The following is a 21,221-nucleotide window of genomic DNA, read 5'->3' as shown; positions in this document are numbered from 1 at the left end:
CATTATTTCCTCCAGTTTTGTTGGCGCACTGAGCAAACAGCCCATGCAGCTTAATAAGCCCAGGCCCAGTTGAACTTTGACAGCTGTGTGGTGCAGAAAATCCCCCCGTGGCCAATAGAGACGCAGATCCAGCCAAGCGTTACAGGAGTAAAACCTGATCCGGCGCTGGTGTAAAATCTCAGCAGGGCTTAAAATCATGAGGAAAAAAAGAAAACATACAAAAATCTCAGGTAAACACTTAAATACAACCTCTATCAAACTTAGCCAATTTGTCTTGAGAGATGAACAGAACCAAGTTCGATTTCCTGCCTTTCTACTTTGCATGATGAACTTCTCCATTGTGAGATCAATAAAGGCTTATCTTATCTCTTATCTTATCCTCTTTTTTTGCTAATATGTGCTAAGTCAACTGTTTTGAGCCTTTAGCCCTGTTGCATAAACATGTCTTTTTGCATTTGAACAATTTTATGGTCAGTCCCAGTGCCGCCTGCCGAGGCCACTCCAGGCGAATTCGAGATCCAGGTGAGTCTCTCATCCATTGCTGTCTTTTCTTTACACAGACATGAGTTTAAACATCTAAAAAGTAAAATATAAAGGCAGAGGCACCCAAAATAAGGGGGTGACGGTGGCGCAGATGGTAGAGCGGGTCGATGGTAGAGCGGCTGTGTACATTGGTGTATGAATGAGAGAGCGAATGGGTGACTGGTTCCTTCCTGTAAAGCGCTTTGGGTCTGATGAAGGTAGAAAAGTGCTATACAATATATAAGTTGAGTCCATTCACCAAGCAACTCTCAGTTAATCAGGTAGACTGATTTCTCAACATTTTTTCAAAACTATGTGCAAATGGCTAATCCTCCTGCCAGTTGTTTCTGGGCATGGAAGTGCCCAAGTGCTTCATTGCAGTCGCCCACAGATCCTGGCACGGTTGTTCCAGCAGTGGCATTGTAGTATGGATCTAAAGCAGAGGACAGATTTTCCAATAGGGTCCAGATTTTCCAATAAGGTCCAGTCAAACAAGACACTCATGTAAACATAGGGCTGGGTGCCTTAATGAAACAATATTTTTCACTACTTTCACTACTTTAGTCACCTATCAAGAACAAGAGTTTGTATTCCGTTGAGAAAACCAACAGCACTAAGTAAAGCTCTTTAGTTCTGTCTAATGGCACACTGCACATTGAAACTTGCATCTAAAGAAGTTTCCCGTAAATACTTTCCCCAGTACCAGGAGTAAACCCTCGTTTTTTCATGGCACCCAGCCATTTGTAAACATGAAGTGCTTGGCGGACCAAGGATTTCTGGCAACATGCTCTTCCATTAAAAGCAAACCCCCAGCCCTAGACACAAATTATGGGCTGTCTCTGAAGTCGGAGATTGGCGTGACCTTAACGTGACCACTCCAGATCCACCGTGTGTGTGGTAGTTACATTAGTCTTTGATGATTGCGCCGGTGACTTTCACACGAGGAGCAAAGTAGACACACACAGGTGAGCGCACGGTGGGGGGGCGGCGGGTAAGGCTGGTGGCTTGGGTCCGCCGCTACAGCTGGAGAGCGGGACCACTGGGGAAATTACTCCTCCTGCCTCCGCCACATACGCCGCCTCAAGCATGAAATTGAAGCCGTCCGACAGCGCACTTCACCGAATCCTGCGCGCTCATATTCCAAAATAATTAACTAGCACAACCTGGACCCTCGTCGCAGCGGCACGCCGACCTGAGGATTGTCTCCCAGCACAGGGGTGAAGGGAGGAGACGAGACTATAGCTCATGGAAGCAGGTGGAATGAGGATGACGAGAAGTCTGGCTAAGCCGGGGATACAAGCCTTTAGAGTGCAGTAAAGAGCAGACATGGGGGGTGAAAACACATTTCAAAGCGGAGAGTGGGAAAACTCGACAGAAGAGATCAGCAATGTTTTCGAAAGTGAAACCGTGCATTGAATTCTTTGAAGTTATATCTGTGAGAAAAACAATGACTGCGCAAAGGTCTGAAGCTATTTTAAACATTGGTAAGCATCATTAAAAAAACAAAAAACAAACTCAAACCTTTCATTGTGTATTTGCTGTTAGCACTTCTTTTGTAACAAAACAAATAACGTAGCATAGCTTTAAAGAAGAACTACGTAACTTGTTTACCTTAATAAATCCTTTTCGTAGTCCTTCTGGGGGTAACACAAGTGTCAATGGGATGATTTGCGGATCTTTCATCTCTTTCATTTTGCAACTTTTCCCTGCTCCGGGTCGGAGGCGCAATACACACTAATAGAATCACGAAGAAGAAGCTAACAGGCTAACGAGTAAAGCTAACTGCGGGGCTAGCGCCACTTTAGCAGTGTTTACAGCCAAGTTTGAGTGAAAAAAATAAACTCCATTCATTGTGTAATTGGTTCCTTTGTCTCTTCTGTCAGCGTAGTTTTTACTCTCACGGACAATTAATAATAAACGAGTAAAAAAGAAAAACGCAACATGCTACGACACCTGCAGTGGCGCTTATGGCCTTTAGGGGTATGAGTTACATAGTTCTGCTTTAATTATTTCCACAAGACCCCAAGGGACATCCTCCACTCTAACGACGTTGTGATGAAGTAAAGCAGCTCCTTAACCACACCCTTCCTCCTCCCCAACTCCACTGCTGCAGCAGAGCCTTCAGCCGCCTCAAACTCCTCCTCTCATGTCATTTTCCTCACAAACTTTATCCTCAACTTTCCCTCCACTGCACCGCTGCCGTCTCAACCCATCAGACGTCAAAGCTCCAAAGTTTTATCCATTCAATAAACCATTTATGGCATCTCCCTCGTTTGTCAGTCTCAATCTCTCTTTCAAATGTAATTCCCTCCCATTGTTATATAACCCCATTTATCACCACCGCCGACAATATTGACACAAAAAGCCAAAACATGACTTATTGGTTCAAATCCACGTTGTCATTCTCGCAACATTTCAGAATGCACACACACACACACGAGATGAAAGGGAATATGAGCGGCATGAATCATGGGGGCTTGAGGCAGTGGGCGCGACGTCCTGCTGCGATGAGAGGCCGGCTTTGACAGTTTGTATCTGCAGATGAATCGCTCTTTCCAGATAAGTTCAGATCAGCCGGTGGAGGAGATGGTGCCTGAACGACCTGTAGTGTTGGGTAAATCTCGATCTCCCTGGTTTGAGACAGGTGATGGGCTATAATGTGGAATTTAATGAGTTGACACACGTGAAGGCTTTGAAACGCAGAGGAGATGTATTCAGGTTTCAAGTGAAGTTAAAAAAAAAATCCTCTAGATTGGGTTTGGAGTTGAGGACGTTTCATCTCTCACCCAAGACAGCTTTATCAGTTGTGAAATGAAACGTGCAAGTGAGCTGCAGAAAAGAGCTGAAAAGACCTGACACTAAATTCTATTGGTTTGGAAAGGTTGCCGTGGTTTTAGTCCATGAGAAGAATTATTTCCACTTGAATGATGGGGTAATTAAGCTGTTTACTCGTTTGAAAAAATATTTGGCACTCTTTGCGGTTAATCAAGGAGCGGAAGATATTGAAAAAGCAAGAAAATGTTCCAAAAGCTAATCGAAGAAATAATAATCAGAATGTCCTTGATGTCTCGCTTTCTGTTTTTTTTCCATCAGAATGTCAAGGAGACGAAAAAAAGCACAAAAATCTGTCAATAATGTAAGTAACATCAGAAAGGTTTGTTTTGCTGATAACCAAATAATATGATAACTGTCCTAACATTATTCCCACGTCCAAAACACGCCTGTTGCATCATTGACACAATTTTGAGCATCAAGTTCACTTTGATCATTTCTTCTTCTACAGCTTCAGCTCTGATCTGTATTTTTTGGATTTCGTTGCAGTGAACACAATTTCTTAAAGGTATAGGCCACCGTTTTTACATACTGAGATATGTTCTTACCTTAGCTTTGACGAGTTCTTTAGGACCTGTCTGATCTTCACCCGTGCCTTCAGTCACGTAAACACAGCGCAGACGGCGTTAGCATTTAGCCTCTCCCTCTCTCCACTATAGCTCCAAAACAGGTCAAGATAGAAGCTACCAAGCTCTTCCACGTTTTCCCTATTTAAATATGGTTACGTGAAGTGTTCCACTACAAAGTTTTTACACCTTACAATATAGTTCCCCCTTTTATCCGCCTAGAAAATCCACATTGTTTAGTTTTGTGTAATTATACTTTGTAGTGGAACACTTCACGTAACCATATTTAAATAGGGAAAACGTGGAAGAGCTTGGTAGCTTCTATCTTGACCAGTTTTTGAGCTATAGTGGAGAGCAGGAGAGTCTAAATGCTAACGCCGTCTGCGCTGTGTTTACGTGACTGAAGGCACGGGTGAAGATCAGACCGGTCCTAAAGAACTCGTCAAAGCTAGGGTAAGGACATATCTCAGTATGTAAAAACGGTGGCCTATTCCTTTAAAGCCCATAATCCATCACCAATGCTCAAAGGGCGTTCATCATGCCACCATAGCGTGCTGTTAGCTTCAAGTTTGTTTTCAATATTTTAGAACTGTCATTCCCACTACTGCCTGTAGAGGGCGCACCAGGCCGATTCAAAATTCTCACTCTTTCCTTTCCTTTACATCGACATTTCAGTCAAAGTTTTTAAGCCTCATTTATGTTCATCGCGCTCGCTTCCAACGCAACCACTGTAATATTTGACGAGAACTATTTGACTTCCTGACTCCACTCGACCCTCATTTGTCTGCCCCTCTTTATTATGCCGCACCATGCATTTAGTCTCTTTTCAGTGGCGCCATTGTCAGCACGCGTCAGAGCATGAAATGTGCCTGAGTAGACTCGCGATTATGAGATTACTTCCATTGATTACACCAGCGCACTATGACGTGAATGCCAAGTGCCCTGAAATAGTGCAACTTTTAAGCACACTCGGCTAGGTCGGCATCAGTGAGGAAACTTTGGAGTGGCAGTGAAGAGGGCAGAAGAACACGCTGTCACTCTAGAGTTCAATCATCTTACCAGAAGGGGTCTACTTAGAAGGCGCCCTTAGTGATCCGATACCTAATGCGTATGAATATGTTTACTTCCATCTGTATTCAAAGTCACAAACTGGACCTCGGTAAATTAAAGATAAGGAAGCTTATATGAAGTGCCAAAGTCCATCAAACAGGCTGAGATCACACGGGCAGACGGCTGATAAGAGGACACTTTATTGGAAAATGAAGAAGAGTGGATTTGCGGTGTGTCATGGTGTTTCTAAGTGGCTTTCTGGCTTTGCGATAAACATCTCTTTAAGGAAGCTATCACGGCGCTAATCTGTGGCTGATAGGGCGGGCGAGAATTGCCCATAGAGAATGACTTTATGAATAAATGGATGTCTGTCAGTGCTCTTGTCAGTGGTCAATGACGCACAGTATTTAGCCCATAGCTGCTGTCTATAGAAGAGATATGGGCAAACCTTTTAATCTTTAGTCAATGAAAACACAGGTGTCTTTCCCCCGTTTTAGGCAATGCATTTTGGGCTTCATCATCCTTTGCGGGCCAGACTGAACGGCTAGGCGGGCTCACATTTGGCCCCTGGGCGTTAGTTTTACAAACCCTGTTACAGAAAGAAGTAGGAACCATAAAAGGTAGGAGAATAAGAAAATATGTGCAATGTATCGAAAATAATGAAACAAAAAAAAGGCAATATTAATATAACGCCATGCTGCTGCGTGCGCTCGAATCATTTGGAACTGCACAGCAGCCTGGGGACCATGGCCGAAATTTTCGCATGGATTTGGGAACCAATCACAGAACGAGGAGGGCGGGCAAGACGACGACGAGCTATTCGATATACGGAAGCTTGTAGTTTATTTACGGATAAAAAATAAATAAAAATTAATTAACGGATCGAACATGACAGCAGCAGACGCGATGGTATTTTTCGATCAAGCTTTAGACCTTGTTCTAAATAGTTTAGCTCAAAAGTTTACAGCGGGTACGTCATACGTCATCTCATACAATGATACGATTGGCTATGGCTACGTGCAGACACATGATAGACTTTTTTTTTTCCCCGTATCGCCCAATAAACGACTATGGACGATCGTAAACCACACCTCTCCTACGAGAAAATGAATTGGTGGTCCCCAGACTAAATATCACTTGTGATTTTAGTCTGGTGTTAGCCAGGCTACAGTATTCCATGAAAATTAAACAGAAATTTGATGGAACATGGAACAACTGGATCTTTTTTTAAAGCAGTACTAAGCAACTCATGCCCCTAGAGGCCATAAGCACCGCTGCAGGTGACGTAGCATGTTGCGTTTTTTCTACACATTAATTGTCCGTGAGAGTAAATACTACGCTGACAGAAAAGACGAAGGGACAGAGGGATATTGTTCATCCAATTACACAAAGAAGATCATTTTTTTCACTCATACTTGGCTGTAAATACTGTTTAAGTGGCGCTAGCCCGCAGTTAGCTTTGCCTGTTAGCCTGTTAGCTTCTTTTTCGTGATTCCATTAGAGTGTGTTGGTGGCTCCGAGCCGGTTTCAGGGAAGCTGCCATTGTGGTTTTCTGGCCAGAGACACCAGGGGGGGATGAAAGACCCTTTAACACCTGTATTACCCCAGAGGGACAACTAACAGGAACAAGTTACTTAGTACTGCTTTTAATATAAAATTTTGTTAAAACAAGACTTTGAAAATACAAAACCAGGCCCAAAACAAGGGTAAAATGGAAAACATTTTTAAGCTACCATTCATTTTTGGTTCAAGCTATATTAGCGGAGAAGAAAGTCGCACATGGAACACAATGTGACAATGGCTTCTTCTTGTGATATAGATGTTGAATACCTTATAATAATAATGCAACAACTGCGTTGGCAATTTACTGCTCAGGGCTATTGAGGACAACTGCAAGAAAGTGTATGGAGTGGTACAATGGGACTCTATGGTGTCTTTTAGTTCAAATTAGATACAATGAGACTCTAATCTCGGCAGTTACTGTTGTCAGGCCACTTATGCCTCTTTACGTAAACGCACCTACCAGGATAATCTCTACTTGACTTTGGTGCGGGCTGGAGACAAAAGCCTGTGTAAACATTTCCAAGCAACACACCCTTATGGTGTGATGAAGCTTTCCATAATTTTGCTCCCTCAAGCCCCAAAGCTTCCTTTTGTCTAGTGTAATTACAGATTGCATTGGCAAGCATGTGCGAGCCCTGCGGGTGGCTTTTCCGCGGCATCCTCCCATCACAGCAGTTAATCAGCAGTCATTCAGAGGTTTCGGGGATCAACCCATCAATCAATTCACTTCAAGAGAAATCAATGCAATCCCAGGCATTAGTTAAACTGGAGTCTGATCAGAATGTAGGGGGGAGACTGAACGGGGGCACAGCACTGGCGACATTGGTCAAAAAGAATGTTCGCAATGTGATGTCAGCAGACTATCCCCTAACTTTGGGTGTGAAACATACATAATAAAGCAAACTAATGTCAAGACTAGTATCAAGAGCTCAAGAACTAAATGAATCCGCAAAACTGAATGTTCAAAGACTCAAACCCAACTTTACGGAAAGAAGGAGAAGCGAAATCCAAAACCTGCTCAAACTCTACATCTAATACGACATAACTGGCCCGCGCTGATGAAAGTGTGTCTTCAAGTGGCGAGCAGCGAGCGATTGATAAAAACAGTCCGTCTCATTCATGCCAAGTGCACCGATCGATGCGGCTGTGGAAGTTAGAGGAGCATCTGCCCTTGATTATACGTAATGAGACTTAACCACTACACCACTAATCTGACGGAATGACCGGGGAATACACCTGGCTCTGAATACTAAACGCATAAAGGCAAAGGAAGAAAAAAAAAAAAAAAAAAGAAAAAAAAGTCCACTGCCTACATGCAATGAGACATACAGTATTACACAGAGCAACTTCAAAAGCCACTTTGATCACCTCGTCCTCAAATCATTTCTCGTAAAAAGGCGCTACTCGATGCTTAAAAGTGAGAAAACTTTTGGATGACCTCAGGACGATCTTTGTACAGAACGCTGCTCAGATCTAGGATTATATGAAACTCCAGGCAACTAAATGTCAGTCAAAAACCCGCAGATTTAACGCCGTCTGTCTCGTTCACTTTCCCATTGAGAGAAAATACTCAGATTTGAAAAGACGGGGCTTCTCACAACTATCAGATCGTGTTATGATGATGTAAAAAAAAAAAAGTACCCTGAGCCTTTGAGGTGAAGGAGTTAGTTTAGTTCAATTTGCTTTGAACGTGTCAAACATGTGCTAAGGGTGAATGCTAAAAGGAGAGGTTAAGGTTATGATCAAATCTGTGATCTGTTCTACTCGCCTCCAGCAAAACCACTCAATCGAAAAACACGTTTGAACAGTTTTAGTTTGATACAACTAATTTGCTCAAGGTTTAAGCCCTTGACGGACCTGTTCAGAATTGCAGATTCCCACGTACCCATTACACAGTGTGCTGCCTTCAGGTAGAATTCAGGGAGTCTACGGGTCAGGTCCGGCCGGCTGAAGAACAGCTTCATCCACCGGGCTGTCAGGAAGCTCTGGCTCTAAGCATGCACAGAGCCCTGCTGACCATTACGTTTCCAGATCCAGATTCCAGAGCAAGGAAGCGGGATTTTAACACAAGAGTGAACGTGAGCAGAAGGCACGCAAAGGCCACTTCAGACGGGTGAGTGAAAGCTAGTTTTTTTTTTTTTTTCGCTTGTGGCCCCTGTGCCATCCTGTCTGTTTGCTTTTTGATTAGGCCAGAGTTGTGCTGTAAGCTAACGTGGTGTGTTCATGGAGACAGTCATGTAGTCCACGAGGAATGAACACAAACTTAAACTAATCCATAAATGTAGTCAGCGCATCCCTAGCTTTCAGCCACTTCTTATTTGAGTGGGATCCGCTTCATATTTTCTGTTTTATGGTTAGATAAAATTAAACTGGGTTTGTGAAACATAAACAATGTGATCACGTGCAGCGATACGCCGCAATTTCGGCCTTTTCCTCTCATGCGTATGAGAGTGTATGTGCATTACAAAAGTAGTACAGGAGTCTTTTTAAAAGTTATAACTTCAGTTATGTCTGGAGTCTGTAACTCTCTCTTAGCGTGAGGCTCCAGCAGCTCACGGAGGCCTAGCTGACACAGGCAGCAGAGGGACTGGGGAGAAGCTATGGAGAAGCACGCAGGATTTTGACTGTACATAAAGGAGTGGCTACACTACTGTATGCCCATTTTCTACATCACTATGGCCCAACATACACAAATAACCACACCATACACATAACATGACAGTGGGGAGCGTTACAGGGGGTATGGCTTATCTAGAACTGCCCAAAACTTTAGAGGCCTTTGTTGCCCCTTTGAGCTTTTTTGAGATGTTACCTTCAAATCGCCACAACGTCTCCAAATATGATCAGATTTCCATGTGTTACACATTGTTGGGAAGCTTGGAGACTACACTTTCATAATCAGCGAACAGCTCAAAATGCCCCAGTGTCCTTATTTTCCGTGTCTGGTCACATTTTGCGTTGTAATTCAATTTGCGATTTTTATATTTGATTCATCTTAATACGTAAACTGCTAAAAATGGGTGAAGGAAGTCATGTTACTTTTAGACTGTCAAACAACATGTTCTTGCTCAAATTGCCCTAGTTCCTCTTTCTAGCTTAGAATGATCATTATCATATTTAAAATGAAGCTTATTTCTGTGTTGGATGATCCACGCAAACAAATAGACCAAAGTTATTTCCAGCCGACAGTAACCCGTCGACATTTCCTCTACATTTTCTCAAAGCTTATCTGTCCCAGCCCCTCTCTGGCCTTGAACGCTGCACGCTCTGAGGTCATGTGGAGCAGCCACGAAGGGCAAGAAACCGCCAGCAATTTCCAGAGCTGCTGTGCGCGAAAGGAGACGTTCGGTCGGGCGCAGTGAATGTGACAGACCTCGGCAGTTCTTTACCACAGTGACGGATGTGGATACAACAACTCCATATTTCTCCTGACGTGTGTCCCGGAGAGCGGCAGACAGGCGCTCATTCAAGAGGACATGCTTCATGCGACTGTATTGGCTCTAATTATTTGTTTGTCAGTGGGTTGCCAGGTCTAGTTAGCATAAAAAAAAGAAAACAAACAAAAACACTTACTGCAGATTGCGTCAGCCTCATCTGAACCGTCCGCACACTCTGGTTCCCCGTCACAGCGCCACCTAGCGGGAACGCACTGTCCGTTCTTGCAGGCGAAGTCGGTGGTGGCGCACGTTTTCTTTGCTGTAGAGAGAGAAGAAAGATGCATTCCGTTAGCGACGGCGCGCTTGAGATGCAAATTGGTGAAAATATTATGAATGCGGAACAGATATAAGCAGAGACTGATGTTTCATAAGTGTTTGAAAATACCATGCTCAAGACGTTGTAGAAGACACCAGACATTTGGAACAAGAAGAATAAGATTTATCTGAGATCCCATATTTTAAAATGGGGAAGGGTGGTGGTGAATTACATGTAGGGATGTAAACTTTTACAAATGGGAGCCCAAACCCTTTTCATAACCGCCTTTGCTCTGCCCGATCCCGTCAGACCTTGGAAGCTAAGCAGGGGAGTACCGAGTATGGAGTGAACGAATAGTGCAATGTAAAGCGTCTTTGAGTGTCCAGAAAAGCACTATATAAACCCAATGCATTATCATTATTATTATTATTATAACCTTAACCATTCCTGACATGGGCTCAGCCTGAATCCGGCACAATATTAATGATTCATGAATGATTAGAAAAGTGAATGTTTTATAAATGCTAAAACATTTGGTAGCTATTACACAGTTTTACCCAAAGAAATGCTTCCGTGACTGGTTACATTGGCGAGAAACTCTCCTCGTTTGTTCTACTCTCGAAACCACAGGTCACATGAAACAACTCTCTTGCTATGCCAATTTTCCCCTATGTTAAACCCAGCGTCACCTCCGGACCCCCTGTCTCGTCCTGAGCCGGCCTGTTCCCAGACGCTGCAGCCACATCCCTCCGACAACCTCTGGACATCTGCGCCTTTTCTGCACTTACTCTCACCGAGCGCAGGTGAAATTGAAGCACTTGGTTCTGTCACGGGGAGAGCGGCTGAAAAATCCCTCTCCCTGACAGCCAGAGCGAGTGAACAAGGGGGACCGCGGCTCGTACCACCCCCATGAAATATACAGCGGGGCAGGCTGACAAATGGCACCAAAGAGCATGTGACGTAGACGGCGTGCTTTTTCTCTAAACTGAGCAGGTGGAAGGACTGTGACTGACAAAGGGGAGGGGGCGGTAAAGATGTAGCAACACCACAGCTGCTGTTGGCGTCCCAAATAGGAAAAATACATGGAACAAAACCACTGTGATTCGTGAGTAAGACGAGTGCCTAGGCTGACGACTCAAAACCGCCAAGGATGCATTTCAATGTTTCTCACAAAACACACAATCGCACACACAGGATTACAAGGTCCTTGCTTTGCTGTCCTGTAATGCTTTCACTTCCCATATACCTAGGATTACAAACAAGTCCTTAGCGGCACTGAGTGGGATGTTTTCAGGGTCGGAAAAGCAGTTACTAACTTTATTCTGATCAAAATAACCTCAGCGACCTCCGGTTTGTTTCAGACCGTGCCGTGTTTCGAGGTTTAAAAGTCAATCCTCAAGGACCAAAAGATTGAAAGAAAAAGCAAAAACAACAAAAGGAAATGTAATGATTTTCCACGTCTGTTGCCAAGGACATCTTGTCACGGCGAGATTGTATTCTATTCCTGCCCCGACATGGTGCGTGCGACTTGTGTACGTTGTGCACGGCCTACAGAAACAGACTGGCTCACATTTCACAACTTTATGGGAAATGTAAAAACCCGGAAGTAGCACGGATGCTAAAAGCCATTTATTTGCCAAATGGTAGAATCTGCAAAAGTTTGAAAGAAGTTTGGACTCTGGAGGTTATGTGGAAAAGCAGATGCTAACCATACACATATCTTCTGGAACTGTCTTAAAATTATCAGATACTGGGAACAATTTGGAGTAACTTTGGCTAAAATCTTGGGTTATAAACTTCCAAACACTTGTTTAGTAATGTACCTGGGAAATATAGCACAGTTTGTAAAGAAAGAAGATGTGTTTATAACTAAGGCAATTTTGGCTGCAAGTAAGAAGGCAATAACACGGAGTTGGTTGAAACCTGACCCTCCAATTCAAGCAGACTGGATCGGGATTGTGGAAGAAATCTCAATTATGGAAAAAATGACACATAATCTCAGACTGACAAGGTTTAAGTATGATAAGCAGTGGGAAAAATGGGTTTCCTTCATAAGTGACACCCAAATACTGTAGACTATTCACTGGTTATGGCAGAAAATTAAAAAAAATTGTCCAGACATTTTAAGTGAACTGTTTTTGTTTTTTTGTTTGTTATTTTTTTCTTCATTTTGTTCCCCTGTCTGTATGTACATTTGTTCTGTACTATGGATAAAAACAAATAAAAATAAAGTTATTAAAAAAAAAGAAAGAAGTTTGGACTAGGGTTGGGGACCGTTAAACGATACCGGTATGGCATCGAAAAAAGAGTTTAGGTTCTACTGGTATCGAAAAAAATGTAAGTATTGAAAGCAGGTACAGGAAGAAAGAAAAAAACAGTTTTAATGCCGTTGGTCCAGGGAGAGCATTAAAGGAAGTGAATTGGCTGTTTCAGCTCAAATAAATGGTCTTTTCCCTATTTTCCCCATTTTTTTATCTGAACGTTTGCCCAATTTTTCCACCAGTTTTTCCCCCTAATTTTTGACAAATTTTCATTACTAATATTTTGCCTTTATTTTTTGTAAAAAAAAAAAAAATACTTTTTTGCCACAATTTCTGCTAATTTTCATCGTTCAGGTATTGGTATCGTAGACCAAGCATCATTAAAGTACCGTAGTATCGAAAGTATCGAGTCCTTTGGACCACGAGTAACAAGTAAGAAAAAATAGGTGCAAGGTAATGGTGAACGATATTGAAGTAACTCGCAATATGCCATACGGCTGTGTAATATCGCGATTACAATAATATTGCGATATTTCACTAAACCATTTCAACACCATATGTTCCATTCTGATTAAACACAAATTGTAAGTAACTCGTTGTTTTTAGCAAATTGTCTTAAAAGAAGACTTAAAAAAATACCTCATCATCAACAAAGTTCTCAGTCAGAAGAGTTGAGTGAAGAAGAAGAAGAAGAAGATCTTTATTTATATAGCGCCTTTCACAGACATATAGTCACAAAGCGCTTTACATGAGGCAGTTGTACATTCGCTCCATACTCGGTGGTGGAAAGCTACGTTTGTAGCTTCAGAAGCGCTTTCGCGACTACACACGTCTGCGCCAACGGACCCTCTGACCACCACCATTCACTCACACACATCATTCATCCTGGCCTATTGTGCATGTTTTTAGTGGTAGGGGAAACCGGAGTACCCGGAGGAAACCTACGCAGACACGGGGAGAACATGCAAACTCCACACAGAAAGGCCCCGTCCCTGGTGGGAATCGAACCCGGACCTTCTAGCTGTGAAGCGAGAGCCCTAACCGCTGCGCTACCGTGCCGCGAGTGATGTTGTGATATATTGTGGCTTCTTGCGATATGGATATTACATTACCTAATATCGCGATATATTTTTGCGATATACTGTGCAGCCCTAGTGCAAGGCCTTTTAACATGTCATTTGTTGAGAATGTCACATACTAAAAGTTAGTAAAATTCTATTCAACATATTCCATCCCAGGCAAAAACAGATGTAAGCTAAAAGTATAGATAAAGAGCTCCACACGGCTCACCGGAAAAGCGGGGAACAAATGGGAAACGTCTCTCAGGATTAGAGGGGCGTCACGGGCCGAGGCAAAGGTAAACAGCTGGAAGGAGCCGACCCCGCTGTCAGCGCAAGGCTTGTGTGTAACGGCATGTGTCTTTACAAAAAAGCGTCTAGAAATCCCCTTTCCGATACCTACAGCCACGTTAGCATAAATCCCATCTCCCCGCTGTCCACTGCGGCGAGCCTTATCCACCGCTCCATCTCCGATAACACAACGGCCCGGGAAAGCCACAAACCGAGCACCACAGCGCCCAATAGGGATTCCAATCTTATATTGTACATCACATCGAAGATTTTTCCCCCCCAGTAGCATACATACATACATACATACATACATATCAGAAAATCAACTAATCTAGGATATTTTTTAAGTAGAATGTGTTTATTTTATTTCTTTATTCATTGCAGTTACGCAAAGCAGCAAAAATTTTTTCGCAGGTTGGCAATAAAAGTTCTGAGGTCACGTTTAGTGCAACTTAAGGCAAATTTTACAAAGCTACCGCAAGCACAAACCCTAAAAAGTGCACAGGCTATCATTCGCAACTTACAAATGAAACCGCCTATACATCAAAATTGCCAGTTTGCTATTATAACCGTCAATGATTTCTATTAATAAACGCCACCAGACCGACTATCTGTCTGTCCAATAGCCATAAATTTACACATCTGCGGTGAATAATGGCTTTTATTTACCTCATATATCTATTACAAACTGGAGGGGAGGAATGAAAAATGCACCCCGGCTGTTTTCCAGGAGTGGCTGGGAGGACTTGCTGATGCCCTCGCAAAACAGCCGCTTATATTTACATTCCGATGCGCAGGAACCTGTCATATATGAGTGTCATCCATATGGAGCAGGCGAAAGCGGCTTTATGAGCAGTGAGATACAAAACCTCCTCCGGGCCAATGGGGCTTATTGTGTTACATAGTGCAAAGGTGATAATTGAGGTCCAAAAGCGTTCTTTTGAGCATCTCAGCAGGGATATTATTTAAATCTTAAAATAGCAAAAGAAATCGCAGTCAGGAATGAGAGACCAGAACTCCAGGCCTGTTCCAAGACGCTGTTTGGGGACCCCTGGATAAGAATTATAATGGGCAGATTAGTCATTCCTTATGTTCATATACTGTACACGGCCACCTGGAACTGTTCTGATCTGGGGTTGCAGCAGATGGTTACGTCAAGGTTCAGCAACGTTATGTGCCCAAAGAAAGAAATCAGCCGTCAACCTGAGCAACTTGAATCACCAGGTTATTCCATCTTCCATGATGGGACGGGCATATTCCAAGATGACAATGCCAGGACTCATCGGGCTCACATTGTGAAAGAGTGGTTCAGGGAGTATGCGACAGTAGTTTCACACATGGATTAGCCATCACAGATCTTAAATCTTTGGGATGTGCTGGAGAAGGATTTGTGCAGTGGTCACACTCCCCCATCGTCAACACAAGCTCTTTAAAAATAAAAATGAATGCAACACTGGCTGGAAACAAGTCTTTTGGTGTTGGAGAAGCTCATTGAAAGAATGATACAGAGAATGCTTGAGGTAATCAAAGCTAAAGGCGGTCCAACCGGATACAGTATTAGAGCGGGTGACCTTTTTGTTTTGGGTCAGGCAGTGAAGTAGGGTTAAAGTGATAGTCTGTAAGTTTGCAAAGTGAGGAGAGATGGGGTGAAATGTGAAAGTGAACTCCTCCCCTCTTGGCCCAGAAAGCCTTTCTTAGTTTGCAAAATGAGGAGAGCAGGAACAGAATTTTCAAAAGTAAACGATCAAGCTCCTCCCCCTCCCTCCTGATTGGACCTGACAGGCAGGTTCACAGGAAAAGCTCGTCTCATTGGTCAACGCGGGGAGGATACTAGACTTAACAAAATATAATTTAGGTATATTTGTACTTACTTCAAAATGCAAAACCAAGTGGTCAATTTTGCACATTTTATAAAAAATTGTAAAACATTTAGACTTCCAGACTATCACTTCATCCTTTAAGTGCTTTATTTGTCATTATACAACTACTGTACAATGAAATCTGTCCTCTGCGTTTGACCCATCCCTCGACGCTGCTGGGACGACCCATAAGGAGCAGTGAGCATCCGGAACCCACCTCCAGATGTGGAGTGAGGCTGATTGTCAGAATCACCTGGCTGGAGGATTTGCCTACTGCACATGTTTTTATTGGTAGGGGAAAGTGGAGTACCTGGAGGAAAACTATGCAGACTGTAGTATGTAAACAGTATGTAATCTTGGGAAAATCTGTCAAATTAAAATGCAGTTGCAGTTTAATTGTCGAAGGTGCTTGAAATCGCTAACCACGGGCGAAGCACATCCTTCACTTTCTACAGCCGCACAACATAGTCAACATGATTAATGGCCAATCGGATCGCCCTCTCCTGAAACCATTAAGCCCCACCCATCTGGTTTACACCTAGTGGAGATAATATACTCACAGTAAACAATACTGCACAAAGAACAGGAACAGACCGCTATTTGAGTCAGTCGTCCTTTAACTGGAAGATAAGTGGTTATTGTGTCTTTGACTGGCCCACTTTCCACAAATCCGTCCTTTTAGATAGAACCGCAGTGGTCCAGGTTGAGGCCCTGCACGGGTGTACTCGCGCTTGGCTCCGCTTACACACCCCATTACACCAGAAAGTGAAATGGCAATAAACCATCAGGCAGTGCAATAACAAAAGAATGTGGCGTCGCCTCTAATTAGGTGGTTGTGAATGTGGTCGGTCTGTTTGTGATTACTGCATTAGCGATGGCCTGAGTGGATGACAAGCAATGAGAATATGATTTACTATTGTCACCGGGGGGACACCTGTAGCGCTTGACCTGGCACGCTGGTAATTGCAGATGCCCTTTAGAGCAATATGCAAATTTAACACTGTTGTTTTGTTCCTGTCTGTGAAGATAAAGGCAACATGTGTAATAAACATGACAGAAATGACTGTGTGAAAGAGAATGGAGGGAAAATATATTTAGCAAAGGTAATATTTGAATTAAGAGAAGTGCTAAAGCAACAAGGGAAAAGAAACAAAAACATCAGATTAATGGAACAGCATCTGATCACACCTTTTTCTATGCAGGGCTATGCAAAGAAACGGGTCAAAAATAATGTGTTATAACAAGGCCGTCATACTAAATATTACAATGGTAAATGGTCTCAACTTATATATCTCTTTTCCACCTACATTAGGCACTCAAAGCGCTTTACAGCAAGGATCCACTCACCCATTCACACTCTCATTCATACACCAATGTACGCAGACACTGGGGGCAATGTGGGTGAAGTGTCTTGCCCAAGGACACAACGACAGTGTGCACTTTCAGGAGGTGGGATTCGAATCCGCTCTACCATCTGCGCCACTGTCAGCCCTCCTGTTCAATGTCTGAGTTAACGTTTAATTAATTCCACATTGCGCCAAAGAAACTCTTTTTTTGTCATAATAATAATAATACTGCTAAGCTAACAGGATGTTTCTCCTCTCCATCAACAAAGAGTATCTGTGCGCACTATTACAGTTCTTCTACTAACCTTCACCTAACAACTTAGTTAAAACAGTCTTTTCATCAATGAAAAAGCATCGATTTCAGCATCATGACAAGAAAAAAGAAATCACAAGCCTTTTACCTTTTATGTACTATTAGAATAGAAATATTTTTGCAGTCTTGAAACATGTATTTGAATTTGGAGCAGGGGTAATCTATTGATTTGTAATCATTTATTCATATGAGGTGAAGATGGCGGCATATCTAGCTAAATTCTGCATTACAGTGAACTGCTTGAAACCAATGACACAATGCGTTTAATACATTAAAACTGTTCATTGACGGAGGATATACATTTGTGGATATATGGGGGTTATTGTTGGATTTGGTGGGAGTGGTTGGGGTTTTGTGGGAGACACGGAAAAGGGAGGACCCAGAGGAAAATCAGTAGAGGGGCTTTTTTTTTTTACAGCAAGTAAGCACTGAGTTGTCTGTGTAGGCTCTCAGTCGTACAGGAGTTTTGCATCTTCAGTGAAGGTTCTTGAGTCATCTTCTGTACTTGGTAGTTGAAGTGTAGAACGTTTCCCTTCTCATCTAAAAGGCTTCGTCAGCAACACTTAAGTTAAAGCTCAGCCCGCAGACTAGTGATCTATATCTATATCCATATGTAGCTTGGCTAAGCCCCTCCCCTCGATTAACGGCTATTCTCACCTGTGGGTAAACACCTTTGTAGTTCTAAGTCCTAACGACCTAACTCACACTGTAACTTTCACAGTATGTCAAATCGATCCAGGCCCATATACTTTTGGAACATGCCGCATTTGAAAGCTTGGATGCTCTACATTTCAACCATAAACATTATACGGGAAGTTTCTCAGCACCCTACTCAAAATGTAAACGTTTTCCAGAGTCACGCCAGCCGCCCCGTGTAAAGAAGCAAAACACGGCAAGTTCTGAACCGGCACTTGCAAGAAAAAGGGCCAATGCGGGAGATAATGGAGCGCGGCGAGTGTGGGAGGGAGCGGGCCTGGAAATGGATGGTCCGGTACACTGTTGCGATGGGCTAAAAAGGTAAAGAACGCCGCGTGTCAGCCGCGGGAAGGAGGCCGTAAATCAGAGCGAACAGACCAGGAGAATGAAGAATCTCCCGACGAAAACCTCTGTACATCTGCGCGCGTGCGTTTAAAGTACACAGCGAGGAGTAGGCCGAAGCGGACAAGTATAATATTGGGTCTCGTGGGGAGATTAAAGGCCTGTCTGATTTCCCAATAATCCCACAGAGACGCACAGATACAGCGGCGGGATTCCCAGAATACCAACGACTCAGTCAAGGTCGGATCAAGATCGGGGTTTCCTGGACTTAGAGCAAAGAGGATTCAAGTTTGTAATTTTGTAGATTTTAATAAAGGGAGATGATCGGAGGCTGCTGTAAGTGAAACTACTGTAGTGACCATATCCTCGTCCGTCGGTAGGACCGGGTTGGGCGAGTCGAGGAGCCTCTTTCTTCGGAAAACGCAAACAACAAAGAGAACCGCTCGGATCAAACGCACCTTGCTCAACTTCTCACGCAAAGCCCCACCTCCCGCTTCAAAGGGACCCGGTGTTACCTATTTATGATCCCCTCTGCTGGACACAGACGCACTCCAGACAAAGAAAAAAAAAAAAGTGAATCATTAATGTGTTATTCCAAAAAAAAAAAAAAAAAGGAATGTTGAAAGAAGCCGATGCTGAGGCCTTCGCACGGATGTTCACCTCGAGTCAGAAGTTCGGAGGAGATGAAAGAGATCGAGGAGAACTTTGGTCTCTGAATGTATATTTATTGAGGTGAAGACTGCAGACTTCAAATAAGTGCAAGAGCAGGGGGGCAAAAGGAGAAAAAAAATGGGTTGGAGAAAGTTGTGGGCAGTTCTGAAAGTAAAGCAAGGCTGTGGGGTGATGTGAATGAGTGAGAAACATTGAGAAGCACCTGAAAAGAAACTTGACGGCGAAACATCTTGCGGGCTACATGATCATCCAATCATCGAGGTTTACCTTTGGGAGGAACTTTCTCTTCCATCAGATTTATGTTAATATTTGCTGTGGGATTCAAAGGCCTTGTTAGCGCAGCGTCTGAAAAACCGAGCCTGCTGGAATTATTAAGCAGCCGCCACATCGGCCTCTGTATCCCGGGGCTTCAAAACAAGATAAAATGCTGTACATTGCTTTTCATCTCAGCGGCTTACCCTCGTCTTCTTCTGGCATTTGTTTGTCTACAACGCTGCAGTCATACAGTATAAGGTTAAAGACTTGCTTTACAAACGAAATGATACCAATATCACAGGGCTGGGCGACGTTTCGATACAAATCAAGCTTTTCCTCACTCACTGCTCCTGCTGGTCGCTCTGGTCAAGTTCTGAATGAGTGTTTCTTTGTCCAGACCAAACCTGCACACTCGTCAGTTTGCTCAACATTTGTCTTCATTTTATTGGTCAAGGAAGCATCCTGTAACTTAATAATAAACACGACTACAAGGAGAGCAGTGCCAAAGTTAAAGATGTAGTGGATTTGGGGAAATGCTTTGGTTCAAAAAATAGACCAGTATGGATTATTGGGGTCCAATACCGATATGAAGGGGGCTGACATGGGGTTGATATATATGATATTTTAAGTCATTTAACTTGATGTTAGGGATGCTCGATTATGGAAAAAATAATAATCACGATTATTTTTGTCATAATTGAAATCACGATTATTCAAATGATTATTTGTTGCCTTTAAAAAAAAGTCTTTATTTTATTTGTATATTTATTAATTTAAAAAAAAACGATGCTGAATATAGTTTTCTGAACAGTCATAAAAGTACAAATGATTTCAAGTCTGCCTCTATTAAGGAGAGGTCTCTGTTTCACACCTGGCCCCTGCTGGCCAGCCCTCACACCTGCACAAGCAAACTGAGCAGCGCGGCCTGATGACATCATCACACAGCGCAGGCAAAAGCATGAGCCATGACAGGTGAAAAACCAAATAAATCCCAGCGCCGTGAAATAATGCAAGAAAAAAAAGAAAAAAAAAAAAATTTAACAAAAAATTGAAACAAATAAATAAAAATAAAAACTAGTTTTTTTCCGATTATGCTACTTTTTTAATCGTTTAGTGTAATAATCGAAATCGTAATTGAATTTCGATTAATTGCACAGCCCTATTTGATGTAATTTTCTTTTATCTCTCACAAAGCCAAGAGTTAAACATGTATTATTATAGTAAAGGTTTCAATCCTAAATTATACATGGGGGGTTTTCTAAGGTTGATGCCGATATGCAGCACTGATGTTTTTGGCCACATTGTTAAAAATGTCTCTGTATAATCCTGTGTCAAACTGAGACAGCAGGGGGCGCTGCATGAGGGGCATGGGGCTGATTTATTCAGGACATTCATGTTTAGTAGGCACTTCAATGGGAGCTGGTCAAGAATCAGCAGATTCCAAAACAACAAATGGCAACTCTCTTTCTCTTATGAATAGGAAATTATAACCAAAAGTCTACAAGATGAAATACATAAAACAATTGGACAAACTAGTGAACGATTTTCCCTGCGATGTTTCTCCGCCCCCCTGAGGCCCGGGAAGTTGTGTGAGGGCTCATTTTAAGACCCTGACTGAGCTCTTTCCAATGCAAAAAAAAGAAACGATCAATTTCTCTATCATCATATAGTAAAATACCCAAATATCGGCCCCATATCTCGCAAACACTTTTCCATACCACTGTTATTTCAAACAGTTTCACAGAGCTGACTATCGTGAGAGCGGATCAAATCTCTAGTAAGTCCTTGTAAACGTTCTTGCAGGTCGCAAACCTCACCGCCAACGTCTGTGTCAACCTAATGTTACTGAAGTCTATTACAAAGTGCAGTCATCGGGCCTCGCTATCATAACACTTTAATAAA

General features: G+C 42.8%; 1 protein-coding gene across 3 annotated transcripts in view; it reads right to left on the bottom strand.

Annotated features, from left to right (window-relative positions):
• lrp8 (low density lipoprotein receptor-related protein 8, apolipoprotein e receptor) overlaps window positions 1-21,221 on the bottom strand; it is a 229,001-nt gene that overhangs the window by 126,730 nt on the left and 81,050 nt on the right. For all 3 annotated transcript variants that reach the window (XM_079575575.1, XM_079575573.1, XM_079575574.1), the window contains exon 3: window positions 10,107-10,229. In XM_079575575.1, coding sequence (XP_079431701.1) covers window positions 10,107-10,229 — 123 coding nt within the window. The remainder of the gene's footprint in view (window positions 1-10,106; window positions 10,230-21,221) is intronic.

This window comes from Gobius niger (genome assembly GCF_951799975.1).
Source record: "Gobius niger genome assembly, chromosome: 17".
Classification (NCBI taxonomy): Eukaryota; Metazoa; Chordata; class Actinopteri; order Gobiiformes; family Gobiidae; genus Gobius; species Gobius niger.
The sequence above is the reverse complement of the archived record's forward strand: the minus strand, read 5'-3'. Positions and strand labels throughout refer to the sequence as shown.